Consider the following 19,899-nt stretch of genomic DNA (forward strand, 5'->3'; position numbering starts at 1 on the left):
GACACAGAGGAGAGAAAATATCATTTCATCCGCTCACTGTACGATAGATGTCAGTGGACCAACAATATAATTCAGAAAAAAAGGGGAAGATAAAGGGAGAAAGCTCAACTGAGGGAAAAAGAGAAAACAGAAAGGGTGCTGGATTAGGGGGCCTCCGAAGAGGATAGAGCACTAATGAGCTGGCATTTACCCCACAGTGACTGTGTGTGTGTGTGCATCCAAGGGTTTGCGCACGCAATCCTATTTCATTAATGTCTCTAGTTACTCAATGTTTGTTCCTCTGAAGAACCTTTGAAATTGCTCAAATTGCTCTTGCAGGTAAATGCAGCATTTTTGACAATTAAAGACAGTTAAAATGGTTGTGAATGTATGAGCATGTGAAGATATGGGGTTACTGCTTCTGGAACAGAAAGGCAAATCCATTTCTGCTCCACGAATACTCTTTAATAAACCTGTGGTATGTAGGTATGTGAGCATCAGCTGAAATAGACGCCAGGCAGTGCTGTTACATAGACATGTGACACACACTACAACTAGACAAGGAAGAAAACACTTGAAGATCAGAAGCATAGTAATTGCAGAAATGTCATGAAAGAATTTAAAATAATTTCTTGCTTGCTTTTTAGCAAACGAGGCAAACTCACATCTCTGTCACATGCATCAGCAACCACACTGTTTCTGTCATGGTCCAAAGCTACAACAATCCTTGATTTGCAATTGTATTGTACTAGAAGAGTCTACGTGCCTCAGCAACCATGGCAGCAATGTTGCTGGGAGTGCTACTCAAAGAAGACGGTGATTTACAAAGACAGCCATGGCTGGTTGGAAAAGTTCAAAGAATACCCTTGAGAAACATTGACACAAGGATCAACAAATGCAACCATAATTGTCAGTACATGGCTCTGTCAGGAGAGCACCTTGTTGAGACACAACTCAACTGAGATCATCAGCTAAAAGGAAGTGTTGGGCTTAGCAGCACTGCTAGTTGGGCACAAGGGAACAGATGTAAATCTGGGGTTTATGCAGCAAAGACATGTACAACGTTATGCCTACATTGGACTAACATTGATTACAGAGTTGATTCCGATTACTAATTAGAATTTGAGCGACTGTGTACCTTTGTCAGTAAAGTTTTCTTTGACACTTTCTCTGTCCAGACTCACATATGTAGCTGATACTCTAAAGTGTGTAAATTCATTTAGAGAGGCCAAAAACAGAGTTAAACTCCATGTAAATGTTCACATGCTTTTCCTATAAAGCTAATTTTGACAGAACACAAAGTTTTAGTAATAATCCTTTTCAATAGACAATAGTTCAAACATGGATGTCAGTGTAAAGAAGCTACAACTTCTAAAATACTGATGCGTTATTGTGACATCTTCAACTCAGCAGTGCAGAAGATTTATACAATCGCCACAGTTTCAAGGAGGGCACTCAAAATTAGTGTCACCGATTCAGTATCCGACCAAGTGTGAAATAGGGTCATGATCTCCCCTTCTGTTCTTGAGTCATCGTGTTAAATGATGCCCAGAAAAATGCTTTTGCAGAACATTTTAATGTCACATTAAAGCTGACCTTTAACCCTTTAGATATAAAATGTCATCACTTTATCTTTTTATCATGTTATACATGTGGGTGAAATTTTGTAATAATTAAGAGAATTGTTGAGGTCTGGCCAAAAACGTGTTTCGTGAGCAAATTCTGAATCAGTTCATCCTTGAGTCCAGGTGAACGTTTGTGCCACATTTTTAAAAACTGCCTCAAGGCGTCCCTGAAATATCGTATTCACAAGAATGGGACACAAGGACAACCCAAAAGCATGATGCCTCCGGCCACAGCTGGTGCTCGCATGGATGCATAAAAACAAAGCTCAAGAGAATCCCGGATACCTGCTGTGCTTACCCTGTAGCGAGAAGGCAGCCAACTCCACCGCTGTGTCAAATGGACATTCTAGCCTACAGATACAGAAATGCAAGAGTCAGTGACAGCAAAATTAATAAACCCAAAACACTGCCACAGGCTAACAAAGTTCCCTGTGACTTTCACTGAGGCCTAATCGTGTCTGCCACTTCCTGCATGTATTCAGTCCAACAATTAAAATAATAGTAATATCCTGCGCAGTAGAAAACCAATACATAAAGCACAATCACATTCCATTTAATGAGTAATGCAATTCTGTTCCACTGACCAACATGAAATCCTGTAAGGCTCTTAAACTAACATGGCCATAACACCAAACACAGCTGATGAATTCATGTTTAAAGGGATTAACAAGTAATAAAAGTAATGTGTCTTCTTGCTCGATTAAAACGTTACACATAGGGCTACTTAATTGGATCAAAAGCAGTAACTGACAACAATGGTTGTTGAAGTGTCAGAAGAATACAGATTTGAAATATTTAATTGTGGGTTTTTTTCAACTCATCTTACTTTCACCTCGAAATAATCGGACAACATACCCACTTACAAGATGTTGAACACACATGGTAGCAGAAAGTCTGAACTACACAATGACACATTTAGGGCCCTTAGGTTGTTTCAGAGTGGAAAAAATACAGTTTCTGTATAATATTAAGGGAGAACAATTCCAGGGGCTTTCTAGTAGTGTTAATTAAGTTTGCTTGTCTTAATGGCACTTACAATTGCTTACTAACAGCACCTCAACTGGTAAATGACAAATTATGTAACTGAGAAGCCAACACCAGTTCTTTATATGTGACGGTTAAGTTAACTATATCTGTCTGTCTGGCTTTTTTCTGTATACAGCACTTAATGAAGGAAGGAGACAACGGAGTTACAATGCAAGGAAATTACATACTTGCCACTGAGGATGTCATGCTTTAACTGTAGCACAAACAGGTATCTGGAAAAAAAAAACACAATTACTAGACAATTGTTAGTAAAACTTTTATGGAATGTGATAAAGATCCAGCCATTTATGCCAATCTGATAGCAAGAAATAGAGAAGCAAAAAGCATTGTCTGTTTTTGAAATAATGCCTAAAACTGAAATGCTTCAACAGAGTTTCTCCTGATTCTGAATAGGAGGTGACTGTGTGCAACAGTAAGCACGACTGGTTCTCGTACAGTAACGGCAATGAGTGTTTGTCATCGTATGACAGCAATCTATGCATTATTTTCACATGGCGTTTAAAATGTGAGCTTTAGAAAGCGACCTGTAGAGTTCACCTGTGTGTGTCTTGACTCACCTTGTGAGCTCCTCGTGCAGGTTGTTCGGTTCTGAGGAGTAGAACTTGACTCTCATGTGAAGGCAGTATGGTGGGCCAACTAAAAGACAGATTGAAACAACAGCTGAATAAATGTAATAATGCTAGCCAGTACTTAAATCAGGGTCGTTATGAAGGATAGTTTAATATACAGAAAATATTTATGCAACCCCGGTGACGGATAAAGAAATGGGTAGAGGTAGGGCCTCTGTAATACTTACTTTTTACTTGCTTTTTGATACTTTTTGTAACATCAAGCCAATGCTGAAACAAGAAGGTAATGACAATTAAAACAATACATTTGGCCGTGTGTTTTTTCTATACCTGCCTTTAGCGAACACACAAACATGAAACATACATGCAGAATGGATCCACAAAAACTAAATCTAAGTTAATGAAAAGCTCAAATCTTGTAGAGTCAGTGTTCTGCTCTGTGCGGTAATTGTTCTTGGAAGTTCAGGCTCTATGAGGCATGAACAATGTCAAGAAGAGGAGGTGGTTTTGTGTGTCCATGCGTAAGTCAGAGAGAGTAAGAGAGAGAGAGAGAGATAACACAGGAACTCACGGCACTCTCCTGTCTCCTCTCCCCCACATTCCTCATTACAGCCCTCCCTCTCTCAGTCTTTCTCAGCTTCAATACACTTCTTCTGTTTCCCTCCCTTCTGCTTCATCTTTCCTCCCACCAGTCCTACCTCCTCCCACGGCCTTCACAGTGTCACTGTGAAGGAACAGGGTCAGTGTCAGACCAATGACTGAAAACAGCTTGTGTAAAAGGACAGCCTGACTCCCAGTGCTGACAAAGGTCCCATAACCAATCCTTTTAGTTCATTCACTGAAAGGGAAAGTCCATATGCCAAGCCTTCCTACAAACAGGTGAAGTGATATGGAGTGAAATTGAAAGACTGGCTAAAAAAAATGACAAAAACACTTGCCAAACCCTAAAATAATCACATTACAGAGTAGATATTTTAAATAATATTGGACTGATGTTTTGTAATTGGAGAAACCACCAGTCATAATATATTATTTTTCAAAACTGTTCAACCTATAGTATGGCATGAAACAAAAGATCAAGAGTTTAGATTAACAATAGTGTAAAGTTCATCTACATTCTTACCGGCACTTGTGCCGAATCCATGAAGCGCAGTCCGAAGTAGTCTTTCTCTACAATGTCCAGATGGTACATGATCTGCTCAAACAGTTCCTCACCTTTGGCTTTTTTCTGATCAGAGAAACACACATAAGAAACAAATGACTTGGGTATCTAAGTGGCAAATTGCCTCACATACAGTCGTGAAGCAAGCATCTGCTGTAAATTAATTGTATTGAAAAGAATAAAATTATGAATGAGTATGAATATGATACCGATGGTGATAGGCATTCACCCTCAAAACAATCTCAGAATGGTGAGTATATCAGTAGAGTCCTCAGCAAACTGCTATCGCATAATAATATAGGAAACTGCAACTGCTTCTGATAATTCTGGATGGTTAATGCATGGAGTGGTTGTGTCCACAAAACGCTTAAAAATTGTGAAAAAAAACTATTAGCATTTTTCATAACAACTTCAAATGTCTTGAGTTGTCCAAACAACAAAAATCCAAAACATATTTAATTTAATGTCATGGGTGACAAAGAAACAGGATCACAAGCTCACACATATCACAAGCTAGAACCTTCAAATACTGATATTTGCTTCAGAGTTTGTCAATAAAATGGCTAAAATAATTATTCCATTATCAAAAAAGTTGCAAATTAATTTTCTGTTATTCGACTTATCAATTGATGTCCCAGTCACTGCATGTCTAAAATTAAGAACATTAGAGGAAACGAATGAAAACTCCATACATCTGATTAATTTAAGAAGTTCATTAAATGAAAAGATCACTTTCATCTTTGGTCTTAATAAATGTTTCAGCCTCTTTTTATGTATTTTTACATCTCTCCAAAATATCATTTTGACTGATGATTTCTTTAAGTATTACATAGTATCCATACTGTGTTTTTAAGGAACTTAAATAGAGAGGGGATGCGAAAATATGAACATCACGTTCTCAGAATCTGCATAGGTGTTGCCCTGTCAGACAAGGCTGTACCAGTTAGTGCCTGTGTTCTGCCTGGAACTGGGAAATCTCTCTCATACGTGCACTCATACTTTCACATACACACACACTCAACTTCCAAACTCTACCAAGAGGCACAGTGACAGCATTGCTATGGTAACGTGGGTGTAAGTGCCCCACACACCCAGGGGCTGAAGAAGTGGGGTGGCTGAATACATCATGTGATCATCTGGCTCTGAAGACCCTTCACTATGCAGGAAAGATGCCATCTAAGATCAGTCTGCAGCTGTATCTTCTCTTTTCATCTTGGCTTTTGCTTTTGATTAATAATTTCTTTATCGCTATTTACTTTTGCACAAACATTGATATGGCTGACTTTTTACTTTTTCCATCCTTTTTCTCACAGCAACTATAGTTGCAAACAGTAAATTTTGCAAGCCTATCTAGTCATGCCAGTCAAGTGACTGTCTGGCTAGAGGTCGAGTCTGATAATGATAAGAGCAACATTAATGCAACAGAGGAAGGTAATTTTTGTAGGCCTGTGGTTGGGCCCAACCACTGCAACAACTAACATTATAATCACTCGCAAGAGCTTACAAGTTCCTTTTACGGCTCTTTTTTGGAATGAACAACGTAACCTTAAAATAATACTTAAAACATATTTATTGTAAATGTAAATATTGCAACTGAAATTACTCTGTTTGAGCAACGACTACATACAGAATATCAGACACAGAAATAAGGGAGGTGGTTAAGAAAGGAAAACTATGAATGAGTGGGTGCCCTTATAGACACACACACTCTCTCTCTCTTTCTCACACACACCCCAAGAGAGTTCCTGGGCAGCTGAGGGAGGCTGGCCCCATGCTAACTGGCATAGCTGACAAGGCATACCACTCCCCTACAGTACCCAGGGAGAGCGAGTACAAAGGACGCATTGTCTCTATCTGTGTGTGTGTGTGTGTGTGTGTGTGTGTGTGTGTGTGTGTGTGTGCGTGTGTGCTGCACCCAAGGCCTTGTCATGGTCCTTGCAGTATTGTTCAGCTGTTTGCAGACTTTCTGTCTGCCTCTGAGCACACAGTCCTGCCTCTGAGACATTCTGTCACATTATTCAAGTCACAACCTAAGTATGTAACCAATGATCTCATGAGCTGCAACTTATCAAGTCCATTAAATCAACCAGGAATGCATCCGTTCAAAAAGGACACCAACACAATGACTTGGACAGGCAGAAAGAACACAACAAAATGGTGCAGTTTGGTGGATGCTATTGTTTACTTGACTCTACTCTTGACTCATTTAATGTAAAATCAGTAAAGCATCCATGTGCTAAGTTTTCTTTGGGCTACAAATCTAGGAAGCAGGTCAATGGAGGTGACAGGGTGAGTGGCTGTATGTTGTGAGTGAGTGTGTGTGTGTCTCTAGGGGGTTAAAAAAGACAGGGAAGTAAATACATTTAAAGTAAGGAATGTGAATCATAAGGCTGTGTGGACATGGATTCTGCCAAACAGAGGTATCCCTTGGCAACAACTTTGGGTGGCCTTACATACTAGTAGGGACACACACAAACACACACCCGTATGCACACAGAGCTGGAAAAAGCACTAAAAGTCCTGAGTTCTATTCACTTTCAGATTGTGACTGTGTATTTACAACCACTTGAACATTTAAAAAGAATAAACAAACCGTACCGTTGAGAAGGGGGTTCCCCTAAATTTCTGCCAGCCTGAGCTCCGCTGACAACTATTTAGCTGGCACTTGGGGCCAGATGCACCATTTTCCACACATAAACTGCTATTTATCAAAGAATAATGTGCATTGAGGATGTGTGCACACTTAAAGCATACAAACTGCTTTTTTAGAGCCAGCTGTGAGTGAAATAATGAAAAGAAATGCTACAATATGAAAGACATTCATTTGGTAAAGTGTTGCCTATTTTTGCCAGTTTCTTTTATAGTTATTCTCAACTGTGATGTAGCCTAATTTTAAAGTATTTTTTTTTTTAATAAGAAATACAAATGATTTACTGATCATGTATACAATGTTTTGAATACCACTGGTACGAAGGTCTACATATATGCAGGCACTGTAGAAGGACGTAACAGCTATGTTATGAGGTTAAGGGATGTTTCACACGTTTTACTAATGTATAGGCCCATTAGCGTCGCTTTCTTTTGAGTGCATCCAGAGCATCTGCAACTGACATTCCCCCTGCCTGAGCCAGCTGATTTGCCTCCCTACACATACTAATGGGATTAAATTAAATCGTTATACAGTTCTTCTAGACATCTCAAGAGTTACCAGATAAAACAGATCAAATTTAGATAACAAAAATAAATACCATTGAAAAAAATAGTCATTTTGCATGGTCTGTAAGCTCAGAAAAATGTACTGATTATTTTGCAACTGCTCTTTATCCAATGATTATATGAAGGGGAAATGCTTTTTGGGTCAGTGTGTATCAAGTGAAAATTGCAGAAGGTGTATTTATGCAGTTTGGTCACTACAAAGAAAATCGCTGCACAGCCCATCGCTGTTCCTGGAGACTTGCAAAAAGAGAGAAAGGCAGTGTTAGCTTGTGCAATTTTTAAAGATGAAATTGCACTGCTGGCTTTAAAGGTTAATTAGAGTTAATTATAAATATGCACTTTTCTTAATGAATCTTTTATTTTATTGATTTCATACTTGAACATAGCCAGCTCAGAGTCCTCTCTTATTTATAGCATGCTCCATTTAGGTGCATTCATTGTACATACAACAAGAACTATGGCATATCAGGCACTTTTCAACGTATTTTTGCAAAGATGAAAAAAATTCAAATGAGTGGTGGAGAGGGTACAAATCTCAATGGCAAAATTATGTTTGTGGGTGTTTTTATATCCTTCTGTATTTATGGCTAACTGTAGGAATTAAAATGAGTCTCAAAACCACGGCTGCACAATTATTGAGATCTATAGAGCAGATCCAGGTATATGTGCAGTTTTATAAATCAGGCGAAAAGAGCATGTATTCATTTTACAGTCTTTTTGTGTACACACAGTTTTAGACTTGAACCCACACACGGTTTTATGCATCTGGCTCCTGGTATTATGGAACCAAATCATTAACTGTGTAACATAAGTCATAATCCAATAAGTTAACTTTAACTTTTTCTCAAAGACTATTTAACCAGATGATAGTTTTGTATGAAACATAGAAAGCTTGAAGCTGCAAGGTGAAATGTTTCTCTGTAAACAGGCTGAATTTTGTTCTGTACCATCAGAATGTTTGTGCATATTCATAGTGTTCCTCTAATAGAAGTTCAGTTCCCTGCGTTAGCATAATAGTAGGAACAGTTCAAACAGAATAACAAAACAAAGAAAACCAACAACCACTGACACTATCAAGGCTCCCAAGAGTGAAGAAACAAAAGTTTTCTTTACTCAGCTCTCTTAGCTAGACACAATGCCATCGCTCTAGCTAACATTTCCCAGTAGGATACTGCTACAAAGGGTAAAACACACTTTTATCTGGATTTCCTCAAATACACCAAATTTTTTTAACCTAACACATGTACATATTCTACAAGAATGACAGACAGAAAATGCACATACCTACATTTTAAAAATATGCCTCTGTTATTGCACTTGTATTGCATGTACTGGTATTTTATTGTACTGCTTCTGGCAATATGGGAGGACCTCCCCGAGGGAAGCAAAAACACTGAGCACAAGGCTGTTAACATCTTATTTTAACACCTCCTGTATAAACAGATATGAATACAGTGAGGAAATGAACACAGCTTGGATGCAGAGCTTAGGTTTGTAATGACCGACCCACCGGTGGGACATTGCTTGTTATGAGTTTATCAAAGGGAGGCCCTCCAGTTTCAGTAGGCACCACAGTATCTGTCAACAGACACTGCTCTTTATTATGCAAGCTTTAATATAATGAAGGGCATGAACACTGGCAAAACAGAGAGGAGAAATTTCTACTTCCATTTATTTAAGTTTCAAGGAGAAACTCTTTTCAGCCAGAAAAAAAACTCCCAAGACTGCCTACTTTCAAAGTATTTAGAAAAAAAGGTCAGTAAGTACAGGATGACACCAAAATTTTTTTAAAAAATTGTTTTAGAAACGCATGGACAATATCTTTTTAAACGCTTTTTTTTGTTTGTTTTTTATAATCATCCATCATCTGTAACTAAAAATGTTCACAGTTCTTCCCTGGTTTTGTGGAAATACTACTGATGGCATCAGCACTGAAAACATGACTACAGGACTGAGCAAAGCTTGAAAATGGTGTGTTTTTGTTGCTGCGCTACCACTTAGAGAGGGTTGCATGATAAGACAGAAGAGTTTGCAAAAGCTATCTACACGTCCAACTGGGGGAGGGGAAAATCAAAAAGAAGTTCTTTTTAAAACCCAGCAACAAGCCATGGCCCTGTTGAAATAAGTAGAAATCCATTTGAATTTCAAAGATTTCTTCAGGCAAACATCAAATGCCTGAGAGTTATAAGGTATGAAGTAAACTTAGCCTAGAGCAAAATCAATTAACTCCATCAACAAAATGGGTAATAAGAAAAATCACAACAAACACTGGTGAAAAAGCCTCGGGAACTATCCAGTTTGCAAGACTGTGAAGAAGAGAGTACGAGTCAGACGGAGAGAGTATGAAAGAGAAACAGTCCAAGCAGATAACATTCCACTAGAAGAAAGTCAGAATAAGAATACAGTGCACCCTCTCTATGCACACAATACTGAGCTGATAGGAAGGATTACATGTTACGGATTTGGCAGGTCTTACACTTCGAGTAGACAGGCTCAAAGTTGTGTGACATCACTTGTGAGACATGCTGAATAAAATGCATTCCTGCCAAGCAGGCTGGGAAGGAATTCTGTAATGCTGGGTGGTCATAGGCAATGATCTTTCACTTTTAGTTGAGACTGATTATATAAAGAGTGAATGAAAGGGAAGACTTTATGTAGGGGAAAAAGATATGGCAATAATGAGACAAGATTTTCTCCTTATCACACCTTCTTTGTAATTTATGTTAGACAGATTGATTTCAGGATAAGGTTAATACCAGACTGGCCTCACTGAAGTCCGACAGTTTAAATGCATGGAATGCCTACAGAAGCGTGAAGTAGCAAAATCTGTGAGCCATGGGAAAATAAAGATTAAATGAGGGAGAAAGATTCACATTAATGCTTTCGATTAAAAAAATTCAGTCACTGTATTGTTGTACAACTACAACACTACATCATATTGTTCCCCAGTCAAGGCTAGAAGTTGATCAAGAGAAACAAATAATGTAAAATGAGAAATTTCTACAGATAAGATGCATGAAAAAGGAGAAAAATAGTGAGGGAAAAACAGAAGAAGGTAGCAGTGGGAGGAGTGAAGTTCTGCTCTGTGTTCACTTGGTGATGAGCCAAACATGTCATGTGTTGCTGTCATGTGATTAAGTGTGTTCTGCAGAGAGGATCATGGAATTACAGGTGATCAGCACAAGCACCACATACACACACTTCATAGGCTTAACAGGACTGCTCCACTGACATAGGCACACAGTGGTCACTAGAACACTAATTTTGCTTTCCAACTGTCATATTGCCACACCACTACTTTCAGTAATGTAGAACGCCTATTTGACAGCAATTTCTCACATTGTATTACAACAGCAGAACAGTATGCAACGACAAGCAAAGACAAAGAGAATGCATCACAGAACATACTATACAAGCTTGCATACCCATCCAAAAACCATGCCAGTTTTGCTTTAAGAGTGATCTATTTTTCTGTACATGTCCTCTAAGCACACACACAAGCATCACTACCTAGTAGTCTTAAGAATTAATGAGGAAAATAAGCTTCAAATATTTGCAAACGTCTTTACCGGCAGGTCAACGCTGACATCTGTCCCGTCCAGTAAGGACACACGGCAGGTGATGATAGATTTCGCCTCCCCAGCAGCAGGGATGTGCGTCGTGGCTCGTTGGGCCTCTCGTAACCGGGCTTTCTCTGCATGTTTCCGGATGGAGCGTCGCCCCAACGTCCTGCGCAGGAAACTCAGCATGATGGGGGAGAGGGAGGGAAACAGGATTGTACCTGGAGAGAAACAGAGTAGAGATTAAAAGAGAGAAGAGAAGAAGTTATGGTCGAACTGTCAAATACTAGTATCACAGAAACAAATACTAAGTGTTTATGTGTGAGAACATGCTGTATTACATTGTTTTGTGCACAACTTTGCAACGTCAATTAGCAGGTAGTTAATTATCCAACATGAATACCTGAAATTAAGTGGGAAAAGGTGAACCTGAAAACTGACAGGTGTGCCATTCTGACTTATGTTATCATAGATAGATAGATAGATAGATAGATAGATAGATAGATAGATAGATAGACAGATAGACAGATAGATAGATAGATAGATAGATAGATAGATAGACAGATAGACAGATAGATAGATAGTCACTATCTAATGTTTTGCGGCCTAAAGAGGTATCACAATGGGCTACCTAATAGGCCGGCAAGTATCTGTTTACATCTGATATCACTTTGTATAATGTGATGTTAACTAAGCTGAGAGAGGAAGAAATAGTAACTATTATGAAGTGAATTTAATTATGAGTCCCAGAAACCGTTTGCTGTCATCTCACGGTTATCTTGATTAACAGTAATAGTTAATGGTAATAGACCAATATATTGAATTGTCAGTGTTACACAGAGGTAGCTTCTATATCAGAGCTGGCTTGTAGTTTAAAACAATACTTTTCTGTGCAACGTTACTCGACAAATACATAAAGCGAAATACCGTTAAGTAACACGTAAGATAGTTGTTTGCCAGCTAGCTAAATTCACCTGATAAAGTAAGCTAGCGATGCTCGACCTCGAAGATGTGTAAACCTACTATTTGCGGTTTCAGGTCAGCAAATAAAGATGGCCTGTTCTCTCCAGGCGACTAAAACCTCTCACAAATTCTGAAACATACTCGATAATATGTGACTCAACTCCATGTGCAATAGTCTTTTTTTAAAAAAAATAGACAATTTAAGCTTAGCTTTACTGATAACTCTGTTAGGGCCTGAAGTACCTGGTGTGGGAACGGCAACAAGTGTGCGCTTGTTTCAACTCTGCGAGCTAACCGCTAGAAACGAACGCCTCACATAATCATGACTCCGGCCGTGCGAGTGTGTCCCGTGCAGCAAAACAAACACCTCGTTCAGCTCCAACATACACTTGCTCCGCAGCCACTTGTGGCTCCGTCTGGATGATGGGCTACTTACAAAAACCTCCTCGTAGGAATTCACGGTGAAAGCACGTCCGCTTGCATTGTAGACGACTAAACAGGAGCCTCGTACATTTCCACAGTTTGTAACTTGTTTCTTTTATTTAGTTTTTTTTCTTGTTTTTATTCCAGCTCGCTGCCTCTGTAGGGTATTTTTCTCTCCCTGGTCCCAACAAAAAGTAGGAGGCAGGCTCTGCTCAGGATGTGGCGTCACAACAAATCCCGACAAAAACTTGATTAGCATTTTTAAAGAGACAAGCCTGTTTTCAGCAGATACCAGTACAGCTACATTTAGGTTATTTTCTTTTCCTAACCGAACAACCAACACTTAATTATATATGCTTTGGTAGTTTATTTGTAATAATTTCGGTTGTATTGTCATTTATTAAAACGAAACCAGAGAAAATCGCTTCTAAGCTGGTATACACGATTCAAATTAAATGCATAAACACTTCATGAAATAGTTCTCTTGCTATTTAAAAGCTACAGGGTTGAAGCACTGAATTTCTCATTCATTTTCTGATTTTAACCGTATTCTGCAGCACATCTCCATTTGACAACAGCGGCCCCGTCTGGTTGGTCTAAGAAACGCTGGTTTCTAAATGTGACTTATTTTGAAGGGCAGCATTTTGTGTGTTCAGAACATAGACTGTCTGTGGTACAGAAGCAGTGTTTTTTTTTTTTTTAAAGAGTTCCTAATCTTGTAAACTACCATTTGAAATATTTTAGGAAAGGCACTAAATCTCCTGACTTCTCACCCTAATAATTCATGCTAATTATTAAATATGTAACATTATTCTTACTGCAATTAAGTCGATTTTATCTCATGAAAATTTACACATCTTTTGATTTTTTCACTCTTCCAATCTGTGCTAGTTGAAAGCCTTGCCATGCATCGATGCCAAATTTCCTATATGTTCAGCAAGCAGTATTTTTATATGTATAGATGTGGACATTGGTGGAGATTTCTTTGGAGGACACAGTATATGTCCCCCTCAGTATATATAATTATATATCCATTAAAATCAAGTTAAACTGGTTACTTAACCCAAACAAAAGGGGACGGAAAAGCAAACAATGCCCATATGTGCAGGGATAAGAACATATGAGAGCATCTGATCTAAAAGAGAGAATAAATATTTAAAAGCACGACAGAATGCCTGAGCAATTTGGTCTTTTGTGTGCTGATTTGTCACCTGCTGGCTGTTTTTGCATCTTCCTTTACATAAATAGTCAATTCAACCATGTAGAAGGTGCACAAATTGGTGCATAGAAATTCGCCAGAGTGCAGGAAAATAAATCTCCTGCCGAAGGACATTTTGCTGTATGTGGACAATATAATGGCAGATACAGTATGTTTGTCCTTTTGCCCTCAGCAGTTTCTAGATATGCTGCATACAAACAGCCTGTGCTCTGCCACAAGGTACTGGTAAGCTCATCCTAATGCAGCACGCCTACCATTTGCTGATATATATTCTGGTTGTATCTGTACACTGATAGATTAAAGTATCCCTCTTTGAATTGTTGCAGGGCTTAAAGTGAGCACTGGCATATTTCAGAATGTATGGCAACTATCAATACAGAAGATCTGAGATGTAACACTAGCGCAGTTTTTGTGTCTATTGTGTTTATACTCGTGTTAAACTGTGTATTTAGTCTTTGCTATGATAGCACATATAGTAGTATATTTTGGGGTTAATGCACAGTATCAGCTCCCATTGTGGCATTTTGCTCAGTACTATGGAATAAAAAATGAGGTGAGATCTAAAGTCTCCTTTTTTCATCAAATCCTCTGACTTTATTAATCTTTAATGTTTACAGGGTTTCTGCAGAGATCAGCCAGTCAAATTTAATGCTTTTTAATGCCATTTTAATGCTATACTGTAAAAATTTTAATGCCACGACAGTGAACACAACAAATTACACGGGTTTGTTTTTTTGTAAAAGATGATTTTTAGATGAAAACTGTCCCTACATTTCACTATTTCTGAATTCGGAAACCACCCCTGACCGCTCATGGGCTGTAGTCATTCTCTGAAATCCACTTTTTCTGGCCATTTTTGCAGGAATTTGTGTTTCCCCGTTTCCCAGCTCTCATCCACCTCGTCCAGCCTGCCGGCCACTTTAATCCTCCTGTTGTCCTCATTTATGGGCACTAAAAAATATTGTTTTCATGTCTGAAAAAAATCCAAAAATTCAGCAAAAAAAAAATTCCCCAAATTTTTGAAAATTAGCAAAACCTTCAGGAAGAAAATTCCAATAATTCCATAAAAGTTTCCCATAAAAGTTTTATTTAAAAAAAATCCCCCAAATTTGGCAAGAAAATTCTTGTATTTTTTAAAAATGAGTAAAAATCTTCCAAAAAAAGCTTAAAATATGTAAAGTGATTACATATACATCAGTAAAACTTTTAATATTTTCTTTAAGAACATTCACAAAAAATCAACCAAAATCCAGTGAATTTCGCTGATTTTTTTTTAGAATATCACCACCAAAAAATGTTCAAAAACTTCCCAAAAATGTTGAAAATGTGGACATCAGAAGTTTCAGGGTGAAAATATATTTTTTTCCACATTTTCAAACTTTAAAACGGGTCAATTTTGACCCGCAGGATGACACAAGGGTTAAAAACATGCAGTTTTTAGCAATCGTACCCAACCGGCTAGAACAATTAGCGCAATGCTTCGGCATGTTTATGCAGATGCACATCTGACGAATCGCAGTATATAATTATATATTATTATTGTCAAAAGTTTCTTGAAAACTGCAGAAAGAATTTATAATGCTACTGAGAATCAAATTTAATGCTTTTTAATGCCATTTAAGGCTTTAATATTCGCAAAATCAACGTAATGACTACTAATGTTTTTTAATGCCCTGCAGAAACCCTGGTTTAGGACAACAGTGAGGGATCTGTTTGTACCGCAGTGTTTCACTAAAAAACCTACTTATACATTTTCCTTACAGTTTATTAGTTCTTCTTTTTTTTTGATGGCCTTCTTGCTAGCGCTATTTTCTTTCTAGCCTGCTATAGGCTTCACTCTGTGGTAAAATCTAAAAAATTCTCATTGAAGTCTTCAGCACTGGTGCCATCTTTTTCATCTGCTCACTGCTCTCTCTCTCTCTAACGTTGCCCAACCTCACTTTTACAGTGTGGAAAAGCAAGGTGATCTGAAGCCACGTCTCCATGCTTTGACAGACAAGCTTTAATTGTTCATAATCAAGCTTATAGACATGTCCAAAGCACCGTAAAACCATGATACCAGAAAGAAACAAGCAACTGAGGACAAAGGTTTTTATGACACAGGTAGGAGTTAACCAAGGGTATAATACGGTAAAACATTTGTCATTATTTTGCGGTTCATTATATATACACTCGCTGTTATAGATTCAAATAAAACAAAATTTTTTTCCGAAATAGCAGTCTTAAAATACACACCATTTGTGTCACATTTGAATCATCCAAAGGGAAAAACAGAAAATAAAAACAAAATCTTTCTGCTCACAAAGGATTTTCCCTTTTATTTTAAAGATTTTTTTTCATATACAACATTGTATTTACACGGTCTAGTATTATTTACACAAAATTAACAAGTGGCACTGTGTAGTTAGGAGTTCTTTTTCTTGTTCCCTACAGGTGTCTTATTTTCAAACAAAATAAAAATGATAAATTAAAAAAAAAAGAACAACTCATTTTAACAATGCTTTATGTCTCTAACTTTTTTTTTCCAGTAGCACTACCTGCCACTCAGCCTTCTACAAAGTGCTGCTCCTCCCCTATCCAACTAGAACTGTCATCATCTTTACAAAAATACAGCTAACCCGAGCCCTTCCCACGTCTCATCCCCTCCAAACTACTTCAGATCAGTACCCTAAACGCACAGACAGTACCAATTATGTGTCAACAACAAAACACTTTGAACACAGACAGCTCGTTGCTGGATGTTTTGTGCAGATGGAAACTCTGGCAGCCCTGAATGATCAATTCTTAACTTTTCACCGCAAAGGGGGCGAAGGGTTACATTTCTTGTTAGAAATTCTCAAGGTTTTTTGAACTTGTGATTGATGCAACTTCGTCCGAAAATGTTGTCCGTTAATTTATTTCGATTTGCCTGGCCCGGCTGCCAAATACAAAAGCCAGTGTTTTTTTTTTTTTTTTTTATCCCTTCTTTTTGTTTGATTTTTGAGCTCATACATGTTGGGCCTGCAATGTATTTGTCAATAACAGAAAAAGTTAAAACCGGATATTCAGTCAGCCATTCACTGACGAGCCTCGGTTTGTCTTTCTGTAGGAAACAAGCTGTTCGATACTGTGCTACTGTACCCACGGTATTCCGCTCAGATGTGTCATTTGCCTCGAGGCCATGCAGAGAGAGTGGGATCTATGTATAATGATCCAAAAGAGAGGCATCGGGGGAAAAACAATGAGAAGAATGGACTGTGGATGTTGCGTGGGCTCTGCAGAAACAACTGAAGGATGTTAGGCCGATTTTGGGAGAGGGATGCAGTACAGGAGAGATTAAGAAAAGAAAAGGAGGAAAGCAGATTCTAGGCTCTTCTTGATCCCACCTCTACATGTGGCAAAAGTATGATTCAGCTGCTTGAAAGGGAGGTATGAGCACGGTGTGAATTGTTTCACAGGCAAAGATTCAACCTGGATTTAAAACTTTTCAAGAAGGCTCTGTGTTTTTTTTCTTCAAAAACTTGAGATCATGTTAGATTAGGTTTGTGGCTTTATGGCACAACCTTTCATTCCAGTTAACAGATAAGCAGGCTTAGACCAGACAGCTAACAAACTACATGTTAGAAATGGCAGAGGAAGAGAGAGGGAGTACGCACACGCACTCTGTCACACACACACACACACACACACAGCAGTAGGGTTTGTCCAGCAGAATCCATTGTAGGAGCCAATGACAGCAGGTACTGCAGCAGCCGAGAAGAAAAATACCTCAAATTAAGAAGAGGCCTGCTCCATATACCACACTTCCATATGAGAAACACAATGACAGCTTAACCTGTACTTGAGCAAAACCAAAAATAAAAGATTCAACAACCAACTTGATATTGGGTCTTGTGAGCTAAAAATGCATCATCATTTAGTCTCTTTTCACTCATTAACACATCATCATGACTTAAAAACAGCACATGCCTTAAAAATGATGAAGAATCATTGGGAAAGATCAATGAAGAAAATAAAACTATCGATTGAAGGTTCTGTTTGTGCTGCTTCTTTGAACTGTTCTCCGGCAGACAGATTTAGATCAAATTACACAGCAATGGTAGATTTTAAGCTCCGCTCCAGTGACCTCTCAATCCCACTGTAGGCCATTGAGTAAAACAAAAAGTCCAGTTTTGTCACATGATCCGTCAGTCTCAACTTAATGTAAGTAGGTTTGCTTCTGTTTCCAGGTTGCAAAAGTTTGGACCCACTGCATGTTAAACAAAAAAAAGTGGTGAGATCAATGGAGGGAGCTAGTAAAGTTCATTCACACTAAGGTTGAGATCAGTTCACTGTCAATGCAGTAAGCAACTATTCTGTCAAAGTTTGGGGCAAAAACGAAATACTGATTGCATAAAACTCCTAGCAGCCTTTCAACCACTTCAGAAATAATGATGTAGGTGTCTGACCTCTACTTGTTTTTTTCCATCATAATGACCCGTGCAAAGAAAGCAAGAAATATTTGGGTTGCATAAAGTGGATCAACATTTGCTCGTTGTGTTCAGAGGGAAGCTGTAGGTCTTTAGATAAAATGGAAACTTTGCTGTCAGTGTCTGGCTCAAGGACACATCGGCAGGTTTAAAGTCACTGCGATGAATTTGAAAAAAAGAAATGAACTGACCTCAGCCTTGTTTAGATTGTAACTCAGTGAGGCTGTGTGTCTACTGGGGCCTCTCGTTATGACACCGTTTCATTCTCTTGTATTGAAATATACATGTTGTTGAGCAGTACACACTGTGAGGACGACTTATCTGAACTAATCGCTGTGACTAGGAACAAAAGTGGGAGAGGTCCCCGGTAAACACTGGCCCTGAGGATTGTAAACCAGTTATGTTGATCACCACACCAAACGACGGCCACTTGTGTTGTGTGTCTGTAAGCTCAAATACACAGCACAAAGCAGGATAAAGTATCTGACTTGCCACAGCATTGAACAAGAGGTGAGACACAAAGTGCTTTCAGCTGTCCATCTGTCAGTCTGTGCTGTCAGAAACTTAGACAAGAAAGCTGAGAAAGATAAAAAAAACCAAGTACAATAAATTAAATCACTGTTTTTTTCCCCCACAAAAAGCAAAAGAAATAAAGAAGTAGTTAGAAGAAGAGGAATCACACTACTTTACTACCTAGGATTTAATCAGGAAAGCATGAAGCTCTAGACTCATACAAACAAAACATACAACTTTTTTTGTTCAGTGGACAGGGTTTGACACAAACTAAAACACAATAAATACTCTTTCTGAGGAACAAAAGATAAGGTATATCTCTTTATCAGCTAAAAGGACACTAAAAAAAAGGCAGGTCTGTCTGGCAGACTCACTCAGAAGGGGACAGGGCGACCCTTTGGGTAAAAAAAGAGGGGCAGAGAGCTTTCCATCCACGGGGGCAGCCCTTCCCCTTCGTACTTATGGCACTACAGCGATTCCCCATCCTCATTTTATTCTCTCGTACTTGTAACTTTTTACTCTTTGTATACTTTTTTTCTATACCCTGATCATACAATATCCCCTACTGGTACCTATTCAACACAGCTGGATTTCTGTTTTTATTTGATCTTGTCCATGATTTTCACGTTTGTTTGTATTTGTCTTTTTTTCCATTTTTGTCAGCATAAAGTGCAACAGTGCTTTTGTTCTCTCCTCTGGCCACCTGGCCTCCTCCTGGTAATCCACGAAGACCTGCCCAGAGGTCAAAGGTCACGGGTTAGCAGGGCCAGGGTCAGGGTCAGGGTTCACGCTGGTCTCGCTTGTAACGCTGGTGGCGCTCGCGACACTCGGCTCCTCCACTTCCTCCTCCTCTTCTTCCTCTTCCTCCCCCTCCTCCGTCACTTCTCCCACATCCAGCACCTCCACTTCCTCATCATCATCGTCCTCTTCATCCAGTTCTCCTTCCAGCAGCTCCACCACAGCCGCCTCCCCTTCCTCTGTCGCTGCTGACTCCTCTCTCTCTTCTCCCGCTTTCTGCTGCTCTTTCTTCTCCTCCTCCATCTCGTCGTTCGCCTTTTCTCTCTGCTGGTAGACGACTGTCTTCAGTGGTTTGACCAGACCTTCCTCGTAGACTTTCAGGATAGCCTCACACACAAAGCGGTACTGGCTCTGATTGAATTTTTAAAAAAAAAAAA

At 38.9% G+C, this 19,899-nt stretch overlaps 2 protein-coding genes across 5 annotated transcripts in view; both read right to left on the minus strand.

Moving 5' to 3' along the window:
• The window catches only part of epb41l5 (erythrocyte membrane protein band 4.1 like 5), a 38,838-nt gene extending 26,087 nt beyond the window's left edge, over positions 1–12,751 (minus strand). For all 4 annotated transcript variants that reach the window (XM_023287197.3, XM_055015243.1, XM_055015242.1 and 1 more), the window contains exons 1-7: positions 12,558–12,751; positions 11,168–11,379; positions 4,344–4,448; positions 3,448–3,490; positions 3,209–3,287; positions 2,819–2,863; positions 1,903–1,955 (exon numbers count right to left, since the gene is read on the minus strand). In XM_023287197.3, the coding sequence (XP_023142965.2) occupies positions 1,903–1,955; positions 2,819–2,863; positions 3,209–3,287; positions 3,448–3,490; positions 4,344–4,448; positions 11,168–11,347 (505 nt within the window). In that variant the 5' untranslated portion in view covers positions 11,348–11,379; positions 12,558–12,751. The remainder of the gene's footprint in view (positions 1–1,902; positions 1,956–2,818; positions 2,864–3,208; positions 3,288–3,447; positions 3,491–4,343; positions 4,449–11,167; positions 11,380–12,557) is intronic.
• Positions 12,752–15,743: 2,992 nt separating this feature from the next.
• ptpn4a (protein tyrosine phosphatase non-receptor type 4a) overlaps positions 15,744–19,899 on the minus strand; it is a 76,555-nt gene continuing 72,399 nt past the window's right edge. The window contains exon 27 of the mRNA XM_023287193.3: positions 15,744–19,873. Coding sequence (XP_023142961.1) covers positions 19,475–19,873 — 399 coding nt within the window. The 3' untranslated portion in view covers positions 15,744–19,474. The remainder of the gene's footprint in view (positions 19,874–19,899) is intronic.

This window comes from Amphiprion ocellaris, chromosome 11 (assembly GCF_022539595.1).
Source record: "Amphiprion ocellaris isolate individual 3 ecotype Okinawa chromosome 11, ASM2253959v1, whole genome shotgun sequence".
In the NCBI taxonomy this organism is placed as follows: domain Eukaryota; kingdom Metazoa; phylum Chordata; class Actinopteri; family Pomacentridae; genus Amphiprion; species Amphiprion ocellaris.